We start from the raw sequence: 16351 nt of genomic DNA on the forward strand, positions 1-16351 counted from the left end.
CCGCTGAATTGGGGCAATGCCGCGAAAGCTGCTCCGAGATGATGTGTCTTCGCTCGCGGTTCATTTATTTTATTGTTCGACGCAGGTACATCATATGCGGGTACATTCTATAATTACTGAGAATAAAAAATGGGTCTTTTATCGCCCCGCCGCGAGAGTAATATTTTTGGAGGAACGGTTATCGCGCACCATACGGTCAACTGTCAAGTCGTACGTCTTGTTATGGTTTCAACTTTGTGGACCCTATATATCTAGAAGGGCTTAAAGAGATTGTGGGATGTTTCAAAATTGGAGAACAAACTACGACGTGATGCGGTACTGCTCGAAATTTCATAGAGTCCTATTTGGCAGAGTATTAATGCGTGGCGGCCAAAGCTTGGTGAAAAAAGTCTTTTATCGAACACATTTTATGGAATATTTCGGAATTATAACCTGAAAATTACAAAGAAATTTTTTTTAAATATTTCGTCACTGACTTTTATTTGAATCTCAAATAAATATATTATAAAATCAAGGATATCCGAGAGCCAACATTATTAGGAAAATATAGCACGCGTACAATTTAAGACCATTTATACCCTTATTCATAACCACGAGAGAGAGAGAGAGAGAAAGAAAAGAGTTCAACAACAGACTACAGAGATATTAACGATTTTAGAAAAAGATGGCATGCACTTTAGGTTCACTGTCGTGTACACATAGGTTTTTACTATATTTTTGTGTAACAGTGTTGGCTCTCGGCAAGGCTGGGTACTAACGAGTTAAAAATTAAAATTAAGTTAAAACGTTAAGTTAATTAACTTGTTACTTTTTTTTATCAAATTAACTTTTAACTTAATAAGTTACTTTTTTTCAAGATTAACGTGTTAACTTCAAGTTAATTTTATTTCAAAAATATCTAAATTAAGTTAATTTTCGTCCGAAGAAAAAACGCAAATTTTTGAATGTGATTTTACTTTGATGTATAATTTTAAATTTACCCAGTAATTTTTTTGGATGAAAGAAAAACTATCTAATAAACCATATAATATGACTGGAATTTTTTCTTTTCGCAAATTAGCAAATTTTAACTTTACACTAAGTTAAGTTACTTTTTTTCAAAGTTAACTTTTAACTCAACTTAACTTAATTATTTTGAAATAACTTAACTTAACAAGTTAAAAAAAATCGTTAACTTGCCCAGCCTTGGCTCTCGGCAACCTACTGCTGCGGCTAGGGACGTGGAGTCCATTTATTAATATTAATATGTCTATGGTATGCGTTCCCTCGGACTGTTATTGCGCGATGCACACCTGCAATATTGTAGGTATAATACGCAGATGTATCGTTATATTATGTAGGTACCTACACTTGGCGGGAAAATTGTAATCTCAAAAGCTGAGGGTTACGCGACGTAATTGCCGAAAAACGTTGCCCGCCGAAAATCCGTTCCCATTAAATCGGAGATAAATTCTATTATAGCGCCGGCGTTTAATTCATTCCAACGCCCGTGTTGCAGTTTTGGCGTGCACATTTTTTTCTCTGACAAATGTATCTGCACCCCCTATACATATATAGGTACCCGGAACCACCACCTCCACGCGCGCGCCACCCCTGGCGGGAAAATCCTTCCATTATCGAATTGCACAACGATGGGCTCTATAATATATTATAATATATATAATGCGTTATGTTGTGTGTAAAGTGCGCACGCGGCGCGTATATACATAATATATTATATTTACTGGAGTGTGCGTGTGTATGTTGTGCACATATTTATAAGCTCGCGCGAAACAATAACACTCGTCGATTTCTATACTTTATATTATTACTATAATATAATGTAGTCGAGGTTTGTTTTCCGACACGACAATGACAGAAATAATAATTACACGTGATATAGGCGCCCGTGAATTTAGTGGTAAAAAAATATTATAATAATAATATAGTGATCGTTATTATTATCTTTGACGGAGAAAGCGGCGGCGTTGCTGTCGACAACACCGCGGGTACCTCATAATATTATTAAAATAATATTCACCGTTGACCGTGTATGATGAAAACAATGTATATTATACTTTATAAGTACACAGCAATAATATGTAGATTATAATATATTATTGTTATGCGTATTACATAAACGACGGCTATATAAAATAACGTCCACAGCTGATGTTATTATTTATAATTACTAATAATGTATGCGGAAAAATGTAAAAGAGTTTTTTTTACGCAAAACGTAACAAAACGTTTCTCTAAAAAATCATAATATTTCAAAATCGTTAATCTAGCATAGGCGTAATATACCTACCTATAATAATATTACGAACATGCTTTATGAAACTGCGCCAATTCTCGTTATAAAATGCATCATAATATTATTATAGATGTATATTATAATACATGTAATAGGTAGCTATTACCTGAATGCAGTACACATATGTCATTATAGGTATATATAATTTATAATGGTAGATATACATTTAATGTGAGCCACTCGTTATTTAAAAAAACTATTATTTTCGAAAATATTTTTTTGCATAATTTTAACCCTGAACGACAATATTTTTATTTTTTATCGTTTTCATTTTTAAATTTTTTTTTAACGAAAGCGTACGCTCAATTTTTTTTCCAAAACAGGGCATTTTTTTGAGTACATACTTTGATGTATAAAATTCAAATATTGGACTAGTAGTTTATAAGTATATTTATAGTTGAAATGATCGAATTGTAGTAGTACCGGCTTGGTTATGAAAGACACAACTCAGAACATGAAATTTAAAATTTAAAACCTAACCTGACCTAAGTTGTCATTAAAAAGAGTAGAAACCTTAAGAAATTATAACGATACAAAATAGAAAAATTTATATTTTCTTCCAAAAACGTAACTTTGTAATGACTTAAAATTATTGTAGAGAAATATTTTCAAACACATTAGTGTTTTCTGAAATATCGAGTGTCTATTGTGTTAAATGGATCATACTGTATACATATCACGATATATTATATTATATAGTATCGCGTGATAACTGCAACAGCAGCTGTTAAGCAACTTTTCACTGTTATTTCGTAATGTAGATGGTTGGGTAGTACCTATTTTTTACACTAATTGTATTAGTGTAACTAAAAAAAGAAAACAGTTATTGTTAAATTTCAATTTATTTTTCGTGATTTCTTTCTCGGGATAGCTCGACTCAATATTGATGCGGGAGCATAACATATTGCGTATCTTATGTTATATTTTTGTACCTAGATTTAGGTATATCGCAAATATAATATCATATTATGATAAATTAATGTTCTATGCTGTGACGATGTGTAATCACAACACTCGTAACCATATCACAGAATAGTAAATAAAAATATTCGAGGAATAAATCGGAGTGTATCGATATGTATACCATAGCAAAACGTATATCGACCCCGAGGTCCTCGATACGAATCGATACGTATCGTATTTTTCTTCTCGAAACTCTGTCGTATTATTACACTTGTAAATTATATTGTTGTGCTCGTCGAGTCTCGCGATCTAGACTGCGGTAAGTACGGTATTATAAGGACGAAGAAGAAACTATTTTTATAATTTATAGCCAGCGAACGAAGCGAGAAAAAAATCGCACTACGTTTTATTACGCCTCCTGTATAATATACACCTATTTTGTACCTAGGTTTAGGTATATCGCAAATATAATATCATATTATGATCAATTAATGTTCGACACTGCGTTCTGATACGGTGCAATACATGTAGTCGCAACACTCATAACTGTATAATATTATAGTAGTTTATAGTATATCGAGATCTTCGAGGAAGAAATCGGAGTGTATGGATAAGTTACACGACGTGCGATATTATGTATACCATATAGCGAAACGTATATCGACCCCGAGGTCCTCGATACGAATCGATACGTATCGTATTTTTCTTCTCGAAACTCTGTCGTATTATTATACTTGTATATATTACGTTTCGGTGCTCGTCGAGTTTCGCGATCTAGACTGCTCGGTAAGGACGAAAAAGAGACTATTTTTATAATTTATAGCCAGCGAACGAAACGAGAAAAAAACCTCACTACGTTTATTACCTACGTCTGTATATACGCCTATCGGCTATCGTCGTATAATGTGTATCGCTGCACGACTGTATTATTTTATTTATCGGTATAATATAACCTTTATATGTGTGTTGTACAGTTTTTGCTTAATGAGTCTCAGTGCGGTCATAAAATCTAGCTACCTACTTTATTTATTAAATTTTTTTATTGTACCCAGCGCTAGGCGTATAGTACTATATAATATTATATATTTGTGTGTGTGTGTGTGTGTGTGTATGTACTTACTCGCCACGCCTCGAGTTGCAGTTTAATGTGTTTTTAATGTTCGGTTTTTACCGATTTATCGAGACCAATATAATGTCGTGTAGGATGCAGGAAATAACAATTAAAACCTGCAGATTTAGGCCAATTCATTTCAGGTATTTGTATTTACGTTTTAGATTCTGAGCGGAGCAATGAACGTATTGATTTTACAATGATGTGTATTTTTATTTTTGTGTCTGTCACCACCGTTTTGGGCAATAAAACTGCTTCGATTTTCTTCAACAGTATCTTGTTCGACGAGAAAGTGAATCTAGTTGATGCATTCGGGAGTTCAACATTTAAAATTCCCAAATGGGGGTTTAAGCGTAAGCATAAAGCTCCCAGGAAATGTTTTCAAACAGTATTATTTTTCAACATGCTGCAGCTATATGTAAAATACTAAAATACAATTTTTAATTTGTTTTAAATATTGTTTCGTATAAACTATTCAACAATTCGATTATAATGACGTAAGCACGTTCTACACAATACATATTATTATCATTTACCATCCTTGTACAATGTACAGTTTATATTATAGCTATCCTTGCCGTGTCTGCCGGTGTTACGCGTTATTTTATGATTTATTAATTATGTAAGTTTCCGTCGCGTTTGGTGTTTGAAGGTTTAAATATTTCTTGGAACATAATATAATTAATACACCTATATTATTCGTGTAGTGTTTATACTGCAGGTCTATAGTCAATGTTCGTTATAAGTACTCTAGACTAGACTCTAGAGAAAATATATGTTTTTACGATTTTTAATCGTTAAATCTGTATAATTTGATTTATAAACACTGGACAATATATTTTTACTATTACTTTTCATATATGAAAATAATAAAAACAATAATTTTTTGTGTTCACTAACATATTTTTATTAATTGAACCAAAACAACATGAAAAAGGAAAAAATAATTTTGAAAAAAGGGAATATATATTCACATGAAAAGGGGGGGGGCGCAAAGAATTTGGTATGAAATTAAAAGAAATATTTTCAAAGTGAACAATTTAAGAATAGTAAATATAAATTTAAAAAAAAAATACGACGGACAGCAGACACAATAAACCAGGAGGGGAGGATAGGAGATGACCAATAGGTGCGCTGATATGCAAAATGTTGGGCTACTGGTCACCTATGCAGACTGCAACGTTCTCGCGACCGGTCTCGCGGATTGACGGTTACCACTCGGACGCTTGACGACCTTGTCCATCCGGCGAGGCCAGACCAGGCCGGCCGCGGGAGCGTTAGACGCGGCGACGAGCGGTGGCTAGTGCGCGATGTCGACATGTCGTGTGCGTTGACGCTTGACGGCGGAGACCCGCATGGACGCGGAGCGGGCGAAGCGAGACTTGGTGCTGCGGAATCGGTGGTGACCGCGGACGGCAAAGTGCAAGTGACCCGGCCTATGTGGGGTTACCGCAGGACGAAAAGGCGAGAGTCGGCGGACATCAACTCTCGGTAATTTTCGCCCTGGCGTGTTGTCCCTTCAGCCACGTCTTCGTCCGCAATCACCGCCGCAGCGGAGTCGCGCGCCGCCAGACCCTGAAACCCAACGAGTTTCCACGGGTCCGGCACCGCTGACGTCCGTATATAGCAAACATCCCTAGCACTCACCCCGTGCCGAGTCGTCGTCGCCGTCTTCATCGTCGGAGTGGGTTCGTTGCCCGCGCCGGTACCTCTGCTAGCCACTGTGTCGTCGTCCGTCACTCCTCGCGACCGTAACTGCAGCCGGTCACATGGTTAGTAATACATCGGCTGGCGACGAAGCGCTGTCCGCAGAGTTATCGGATCGTGTAGATCGTACTACGGTCCCCGAGGACGCAACGCTAGGCGACGCACTTCAGAAAGGCGATGGGAACTTCTTAAGCGCCGTAGAGTCTTTTTTATTGGTCAGCGATACGTCGACCAGTGGCGACGTGCCGCCCCCCTAAGTTAGAGCTTGACAAATCCACTTCAACTTCCGAGGACGCAATGCTAGGCGAGGCGCTTACGACGTTCTCGTCGCCTTTCCGAAGTGCGTCGCCTAGCGTTGCGTCCTCGGGGATCGTACACGATCTACACGATCGAAGAGTTGTGTGGACAGCGCTTCGTCGCCAGACGATGTATTACTGACCATGAAAAATAGAAGAGATTCCACCACTCTTATAGTATGATTGTCGTTATCCTATAACCGCCGTTTATAATGCTTGCAATGATTCCTTCGAGGATCTCGAATAGTAAGGTATTTAATTCGACGGTGTTATGGTTGACAGCCATTTTTTGTCAGTGTGTGGATATACGTTTATCATCAATTGAATTGAGAATTGCTATTGAACTAAATAGATACCTTTAACACAGAGACCGATAAATTCGAAAATCACACAGACAACGACGTTCCTAATTTACTATAGTAGTTTTAATCGGCCTGCAGCATTAGAATAAATGTTCCGAGTGAGTTTATTTTTCTAAATAAAGATGGAAAAATAAATTAACTTTACTAAACCAGTTAATTATTTTTTTTATATTCATTTAATATAGTTAAGTGCCCGACTGTATGGCGTATTGTCATGACCAATTACCAAACATATAACTACTACCTATACTGCGCCTTTATTGTGCATAGTGAATTTTCGTGTCTAATGATTACATTAATTATCAGTATTTAATCTATGTAGTCATTTGCAACAATATACGCATTAAGAGTGTTTCGAAAAACGCAATATAATATAATATTATATAATTATATTATACCGCTATAAAAAGTAAAAAGGTTCAAATTTATAGGGTTCAAAAAATAAACGAGAAATATAATCGCCAATAAACGTAGGCGCCACTACCGAACCATCTCGAATGACGTTGCGATGATTTCGTATAAACGTGTCTGTCGTCCATGTCACTTTTCTATGTATCTCTGCAAATACCCAATATATAATTTCATGATTTTCTGGTTTTCTTCTAACGCTTTTCGATATCAAAACGCGTAAAAAAGTAATTCTGTGAAAATACATCACGCGTGATGGTCCACACATAGGTGTCGAAATTTCTCGAGCAAGCAATGCAATATAGGAACCTAACCAACCTACCAAACGTTTCAACCACCATAGCAAACTAATATATTTCTTTGATCATAAAATATATATTATTGGCTCGACGCGTATATATACCTACCATAATATGTACAAGTAAACGATTGGATTACACTCCTGCAGTAAGAGGCATTGCAACACATATTAGGTTAAAATTTGGTCAAAACATGATAATATTCTAAGTGTGTACTTATTTTTTTTTTGTGTATTTTGTAAACGTGTGCAAGTCGCAAGTGTATAGTAGGTACACTTTTAGTAGCTCAACGGTCGCTTGGCTTATTTCGCTACCTAGTTATGTGTTTAGTTATTTAGTTTATAATTTATTGTATATTAAATGCACGTATGTTGTATGTACCTACTTAGTTTTTATTTTATTATTTTGTAGTTAGTCATTTTGCATTTTGCATTTTTTTTTCTATTACAGTTCTCGAAGAAATTCAGATTTTGGTGCTTCGACCGACGAACGCATTCCATATAAAAGGTACTTACTAATATTATTATTGATTAATATTTCTTATTGTCCCGATACGGCAACACCGCTTAACCGCAGTAATGACAACTTTACTGTCTTATCGTAAATTCGTAATCAAAATATTGTATTTTCGATTTTCAGGGGAAAGAGTCGCAGCGTCGACCATGGTCTTTCGTCGCCATTCGACTTGGATTCCTTGCGGAGTAAAGTCGAGGGCAGATTCGAGAGTGTCGACAAACTCAACAGAGGTGAGTTTTCAATAACGTTTTTTCAACTCCCATTTTGAGTACTGTATAGAATAATATCCATTTAGGTATAGTTAAACCAACCAAATCATTATAATAATTTGCTATATTTTACCTACGGGTTAGGTTAGGTTAGGTTTATACATAAACGATTTAACCGGCACAATGCATTTCTGCAGTGCATCGTGAAAAATGATACAAAATATTTACACTATAATATAATATAATGTGCGTCAATGATGGCGTTTATGGATTTTGAATTTTCGCCTCGTTTACCTAATTGCGCGCGTTGGCCGGGGTCAGCTAAACGCTAATTGACCCTCCCATGTCCTAGACCTGTCGAACCCAAAAACCCTTTAGTTAATTAAATATCCTTAGTGATTTATGGTCTGCCGGTTTTTAGCTTACATACGTATATATACCATAATATTATTATATATAGTAGGTAGTAGGTACCTATAGAAAGTGTAAAACGTTATCGGTTCTCCGGGTTTAGGTATAAAACACCGGCCGGATGCCGACGTAGTAAACTTAATTGGAAAAATCGCGAGATCTATAGGAACGGGGAAAATGACGAATTTCGCAATAAATAATATCTTTTAGCTCTTATTTTATTTTATATTTTTTAATTCCCCTGAACATTAATATATAATGTGTAAATATAAATATATATATATATATTTACGCATCACTATATAATAACACTCGCCATAAGGTTTTAGAAAACATAACAACGGTTTGTACAATATGGAGAAAACATAGTGAAAAATGTACTTTGCGCAGAATAAACGTTTTGCTAAGGGTATACACAACATTTTAATAGTTCGTAGCTTAACTTAATGATCAAAAACATACCCTAAGCATTTATGATGTTGTTTCATTACAGAAAACTTGTAAACAGTGACAATTTTGTTTTAATTATTATATATACTCAGAAACGAGATTCTTGTTTTCGTTATATTAACATAATAATATGCGACGCAGGTTGGCGTTTTCGTAATAATATGATATTCTATTATATAATAGTAATGAAATCGGAGAAAACAATGTTTATTTGTCGGAATCGAACGATATAATATCATCTTCACGCGTGCAATGTATATAATAATATTATATTATGTAATAGGGAATCTGAGGAAATAAAAATATAAAAGGTACAACTCAGTTTTTACTTTCTGCACGTAAAGGCAATACGTATTTACTAAATAATTTTAAATGTGTGTAGGTGTAAATAATAAATATTTCACACGTTTGAGTAGTCGCTACTATTGACGCGTAATAATATTATGATGACGACAGTATTTTTAAAATGGTATTTAAAATAATTATTTAAACACAACAGATAATAAAACGTAGAGATTAAAAAACGGTTAATAATTGTAAATGCATGTAAATGGTCATCGAATATTTATTCTAAATTGACTATTTATTCTAAAGTACATGTGATTCATGCGGTTTCTTCGATTCGCGACAGTTGATTGGTTATTGCTCACACAGATAACATAATTATTGTCGATTAAATATAGGTAATTTGATCAAAGCATATTGTATTTTTTTTTAATATTCTAAATGTTTGAATTTTCCAATCTTTTAACCATCAATAATTTCTAACAATCGATTGTACATTTTAATAGAAAACAATTCCACTCCATTTCCTTATAAAAGTCTAACAAATCATGACAACATTCACGATTACCGGTACATACGTGTATTTCTTTAATAGCTAAATGAAAACACGAACATACCTATAACGACTTATTACATTCGCTCGGGCATCCTGTCATTTTACTGTATGGAAGTCTATATATATAAACCCATCCTGTAATTTATTTTCTCTTACGACCAAATGTTTAGAAAAAAATTATGTCCTGCTTGAAATAAAAAAAAATATAGATAAATATATTATATTGCAATGTAGCCATATACTAACCGTTAAAATTAAATATTAAAACATATTTAAAAATAATAATATGTAATAGATTTTGAAATTACCAGTGTCTTAATCTTATTTTTAAAATGAATCACCCTGTATATAATTTCATAGCATTCATCGGGCACATAAAATGTATGTAAATTGTATATGGTTGTTCTATAATCTATAAATAGTAAATTCGAACCAGCTGGTATTCTATAGTCAGACCATTTTTGTATCATTTACCGCATTAGTTTTACTTAATATAATAATATATCAAAAAACTACCACCTTAACTCAAGTTTGATTTCGAAGAAAACATTTTTTGTGTACTAAATTTATTTATATGATCACATTTCAGTCTGTTTGTACTTTGTAATCTTACAAAATTATTTCGTATCTTTTAGTATGTCTTAGTATTACTTCATACAACATTTATCATCATGATTCACGAGTCATGACTATACATATATGTTCATTATTCAATACGTTTTGAAATATTTACTTGTAATTTATTAATTTATGTTTTTATGATGAAGTACTTTATTTTGTTTTTTTTTATAATCCACGATATTATATAATATTTAGTAAATTGAACTAAAATCTACAGATTTGATTTTAGAATGGGATGCGGCCACGCGAGCTTACGAAATTGGTTTCGAATTTATAATAATTAAAGACAACACTGTGTTGCGCCTGGGGAAGTGAAGTAATGAAACAACATCAGTTTCTGTGTATTTTGTCCGTATAGTTTGTTTATGTTTATAATAATTCAATACAGTTCTAAAATTAATAACGATACAAACTGACTGGAGTATTCAAATTTTTATTTGTATAAACATGATTATATTTTATATAGGTATGGATATGCGCAAGAGCTTTTAGTAAAATTATTCACTTGAACTTATAGTTGGTGGTTGTATGAACAGATGCAAGTATAATTTTTAGTTCTCCCAGTATTTTCTGTTTAGTCGCGATTTCACTGCGTTTTATCGTAACTCGAACACTAGATTGAATATAATTAACATTTAATGCTAAGGACGTGCAAAAGTAGACGTTTTAGAATTAAGCAGGTAATTCAAATATATATATTATATATATATAATTACTATTTTATTTTCATATTATATTTTGTCGTCATCGGCATTTTTTAACAAGTTTTACCCGTCGCACGACTACTTAATATGTCAGTAATTATTCTGCTTGGAAAATATTTTACAATTTTATATAGTTGTATATAGACGTATAATAGTTAATATAATATAAAAACGTAGGTACCTAGGGTTAATTAAATATGCGTTGTAGGTATATATTTAATGCAACAGTCGGGTAATGTAATAATGAAGTTTCTATTAGCTTACAATTCATAATTTACACCATGTAAATAATAGATTCGACATATTGAATTAATCGTCATGTTTACGTACCTATACATATTCTGCCCTCTGCAGCAGGTACGTATGGTAGGTAGGTAGGTAGGTAGGTAGGTGAATATATGAGTAGTCTTATTCTTTATTTACGATTATACTGTAAATACCTATTTTTTTTTTTTAGGTCAGGCAAGGTTTATTCCAAAAACGTATAGGTATACGCACGATTATAATTACAGGTCCATGTTTTAAAACGAAAACTATAATATAGTATCGTTCCGCGTACGATTCAAAACGTTCTGCGGATTTTATCTTTAAAAAAAAAAAAAAAATGCTTTTAATCTTCCATCGGTTGTTATACTGCGCGCGTAGTGCGTTTGTGTTTTCTCTCTCTCTCTCTCTCTCTCTTTGCTTTCGTCGCCCGGACGGGGTCGTGCAAGTTCGTGCGCCGTCGACCCGGCGGCGGGTCTATCAGCTGTGGGCTAATTTCGGACAGGGTGGACCGATCGATCAGCTATCCCCTGCGTGTATGCTCAATGTTTATAAAATACTGGTCCGCTCCCCGGAACGATAATCGTTTTCCACACTTTCCGGTTCGACGTCCGTACGCGTTAATTTTTCTTTTCCAACTGTTATCATCGTCCAAAACGGTCCGATATCAAACGCACCGCCGCCGGGACCGCGTATCGATCCCGCGACACCGACTGAAACGCGGCTGAGCTCGAGATGATGGTAAACCAAAGGTACGTGAGTGTGGTGGTCGTGTGATGTCTCATGCCCGTTTCATGATTATATCGTCACAGTTTTATATTATTATTATTATTATTATTTAAAAAAAAACCTATATATGAGTACAAATCGCCAAACGTCTCTCAAACTTTTTGCGGTTCCGATCGTCTCGCAGCCGCTCTACCGTACAGCATAATATACTTTCGTGTTTTGGTATATACGTCATGTTCGTAGTAAATTGCAATCGAGCTTTTCGATCTATGCTCCGAATTTTATCTCGAACACTTCCTCCATACGGTACCTACTACCTACGCATCACGGACGGTTGTAATGCTGCAGAAGCAGCTGTTTGGTTTTGCGATTTGCCATCCCTCTGTCCCCGCCAGCTCTATCGTTTCATTCTGCGTGTACCTTATACATAGATATGAAACACGGTGCTTATCGCGCGAATATAAATATTATCACAGATACGATATTATTGTTGTACATATTATATAGTTACCGGTCAGCGTCCTTTGCGAGCGTTTTTTCGTCGTGCAAAATATATACGTGCCGAGTTATATAGGTTCGCCAATATTGATTTTCAACGATAACCGAACGCCCGTGTAGTGTATAATATTATGTATTATATAGCTCAAGGTTATAAACAAAATGTCATATATATCGTGTATCGTAGTATATAATATTTTATTAAGTAAAATATATGTAGGTACGAGCGGGTCGCACCGCAGCAGTATTTTTATTTTCTGTTTCTCGAGTATAGGTAGGTAGATAGGTATGATATCATAATCATTATATATGTGTATAGATAAAAAATATTATACCGTCGCCGTCGTCGTCGTCGCCTCCACCGCCGCGTGTTATTACTATTATTACTGTCACACACGAGCTCAGGGATGATCGATATACCTCGCGCGTCTCGCGTACATCATCATCATACGAATATTGCAGGCATACAATCATTAATACATATATTATAGGTATATGATTGTATATAGATCGTTTTGACTCGTCACCGTCCCCTCTCCCCACAATTTTCACTCGCACGACGTATTATAAAATATAATTATTATATTATAATATATCGTTTCACGCGCCACATGCACACGGCCGGCAATATTTTACCCGGGACGAGCTCACCTCGACGACGACGACGACGAAGAAGATGCGCAGCGCGACCCCCGGATATCTCTCGCTCTGATGCGGCTGCATCGACGCTAATATGCATAAGCTTCAGAGGAGGCTATGTCTAAACGATATCGGAGTGTATATCGATATAAAATACACTTAGGTACCTACACATTGCATATATCCCCCTTTTTTTTTTCATCTTCTAGTATAATGTAATCGTCTTTAATTATACGGAAATAAATTCCGATCGGGTACAATGACATAATTTGACAGTAGGTATTAGTCAATACTGATATTGATTAAAGTATTTTTTTGACAAAACGTACAATGTAAGTAATGTTAAATCGGTCTATATATAGTAGGTATATGTATGATTAGAATTTCCCGCAGACACAAGGAACATATTTTGCAATGGTGTACCTACTACGTCATATTATATTTTTATTCAACAGACGAGAGATAAAATATGGATTTATTACAGTGTGTGCGATGATGCTGTTATTATAATATATATAGAGTATATTACTTCCGCCATCACCATTATATAGGTACAAACTAGGGGCAACATAATTTTTTTTTAAATTTAGAACAAATATTAGGTACTTTTATTATCGTTCATAACTTTGAATAAAATATTTATTTATCAGACTCAATAGAATAAAATAAATCACTGTGTGTTGTACATTTTGTAACTTTTGCTGTTTGATGGAATTCGAGAGGATATCACAGGACACCTCGTATACACACATTGATGAGACATATTGTGCCACTACAGCTTTAGTCATATGTTATTATATTATTTGCTAACATATACCCACGTTCAGAAAATATCTAAATAAAAAACTAGTACAGGCAGAAAATTCAAAAAATAAATATTATTTTTAAGTTTTCAGTTACACACTTTTTATTAAATAACATTAGGTATTATATTTTTAAACGTTATTTTAATGTTTCGATTAAATTTAAAAAATATCAACATTTTAAACACATTCAATTAAATTGTACATGAAAAGTAGTTGAATTATAGAAATAAAATAAAAATTAATATTTATAAAAATACAACAAATATTTCGAAAAATATAAACTATTGTTAACATAATATGTTAACCAGGTTTGAATTGCTTATACCTATACGGTTAAAACAAAATAAATAAAAATAAAATGTTCATTGGAATTTCATGTAAATACAGGAATACAGCGTAAAAAAAAGCACATACGTTTTTAATATAACGTTTTTTGTAATTATTTTTTACGTTACACACCAATTATATCCAAGTTTAATCTTTAATAATGGAATGGTAAATACTGAGGAAAATTTTGGGCCAGTTAAAGATAGTATTAGTGGAGAGTGGAGAAGGAGAAAAATTGCAGAGCTCGAGTAGTTTTTCCAAAGTACAACCATAACTAACGTAATAAAAAAAAGCAAAGACTTCAGTGGGCAGGTCATGCCTGGATGAGCCAAAACGAATTAATAAAAGCAGTGGTAGAACGAAATCCGTGGGGGGAAAGACCACGTGGAAGACCAAAAACAAGACGGGAAGACTTAGCCAAAAAGGATGTGGAATTACTATAAATGGAAAGAAAGAAAGAGTAATGGGTAGGGAAAGGTGGGGGAGTGGATGTAAAATGGGATGGTCTTGGGAGGCCTTTTTAACCATAGAAGAAGAAGAAGAAGAATCTTAAATTATAAGTTTATTGATATACTTTGTTTATTCGACCGTTTTAGCTTTTTGAATTCTTTTAATTTTTTTTAACTTTAAACGTAATAAAAAAATATTTTGAAGCCCTGAGTGCAGGCATTATTAGGTTTGGATTTATACGCGCGCAACGTGAGTCTAAATTGATGGCCGACACGACGCGACGGCGTTCAATAGTTCACTGCATAATAATATAAAAATGTACAAAATCAATAGTCAAATGAATTCATTATTTACAAGCTTTTTTTTTTTTTATACTTCAAAAGTTCGAACCCAACCACATCGTAATTCCAAGATCGCCAATAAAATATACCTAGTGCGAAGGTTGTCTGAAAATCTGACCCGAAAAACATTTCAAAAAGACACGAAACGAAAAATTGAATATCGATTAAATACACTATACGGACACAAACACGTTTTTTACTCGTCCATGACAATAGTTTGTATTGCAAAAACATTCTATTTCGTACAACTATATTGTGCCATTAGGTAAAACGGCGTTTAATTTTCTACGTACACATTAGGTATTTAAAATATTCATATAAATTATTTGTCCTTGCCGAGTTGAATTTCTGTAAACGTACATTATTAGACGAATAATTGGCGTTTTCTGCGAACAAAAAAGACGTATTATTAAGCGTCATTAATTAATTTCACGGCAAATCAATTGTTTTCTGTTGTAAAAATGTCCAATGCATTACTGATTGTTTATTGTGTATCTGTGTATTCATATATTATACATTTATACACACTTGGGCGTTTAAAAATTAATATTCGGTGAGATTGACAGAAAACGTAACACATACAAAATATAAAATATAACTTCTAGGAGAGCAATATAATATATTTATTTCTGATTTGATGGAACAGTTTCGACGAGAATATTCGTGCGGTTTGTTTTGAAGAAAAAAAAACAATCACGTCTTCCGATATTATAGGTTTATAATATGGCCGTAGTAATATTTTATTGATTTTTCTTGTAAATTTTTTTTCAGTAATTAATATTCAAAAACGACCTCGTTGAATCCTTTGTAAAGTACTTTAATCTTATTAGTAAGAAAAGGAAGACTTTAAGTTTGAAACTTCTTTCTAATTAAAAATACATTTCATGTCTGAAATATATTTTTGAAAATTGTTTGCTAAGATTCTCGCTAACGGAGAACAAGGCGTTTTTTTTTTAATTTATCGAGACTCAAGACTCGGGACAGTTTGTACACCAGTACTTTCTTAAGTAATTTAGACTACTTGATTCTAAGGAAAGCGTTATAGGCAACTTCTTATGCATTCGGCCGTTGGCCATGTCGTTGTGTTAGTCGTAATATTTGTAAATAATCATTAATCATTAGTGTAAGGTGGGAGGATACAGGTAACTGGTATACCAACAATA

At 33.9% G+C, this 16351-nt stretch overlaps 1 protein-coding gene across 9 annotated transcripts in view; it reads left to right on the forward strand.

The window, feature by feature from the left end:
- The window catches only part of LOC100161626 (oxidation resistance protein 1), a 190348-nt gene that overhangs the window by 128424 nt on the left and 45573 nt on the right, over positions 1-16351 (forward strand). For 7 of the 9 annotated variants that reach the window (XM_008186203.3, XM_008186202.3, XM_016805528.2 and 4 more), the window contains 2 exons: positions 7833-7889; positions 8022-8128. In XM_008186203.3, the coding sequence (XP_008184425.1) occupies positions 7833-7889; positions 8022-8128 (164 nt within the window). Of the gene's footprint in view, positions 1-7832; positions 7890-8021; positions 8129-11787; positions 12151-16351 lie in introns of those variants that run through there. The other 2 variants (XM_029486764.1, XM_016805532.2) reach the window with 2 other exon arrangements.

Source organism: Acyrthosiphon pisum, chromosome A1 (assembly GCF_005508785.2).
Source record: "Acyrthosiphon pisum isolate AL4f chromosome A1, pea_aphid_22Mar2018_4r6ur, whole genome shotgun sequence".
NCBI classification, from domain to species: domain Eukaryota; kingdom Metazoa; phylum Arthropoda; class Insecta; order Hemiptera; family Aphididae; genus Acyrthosiphon; species Acyrthosiphon pisum.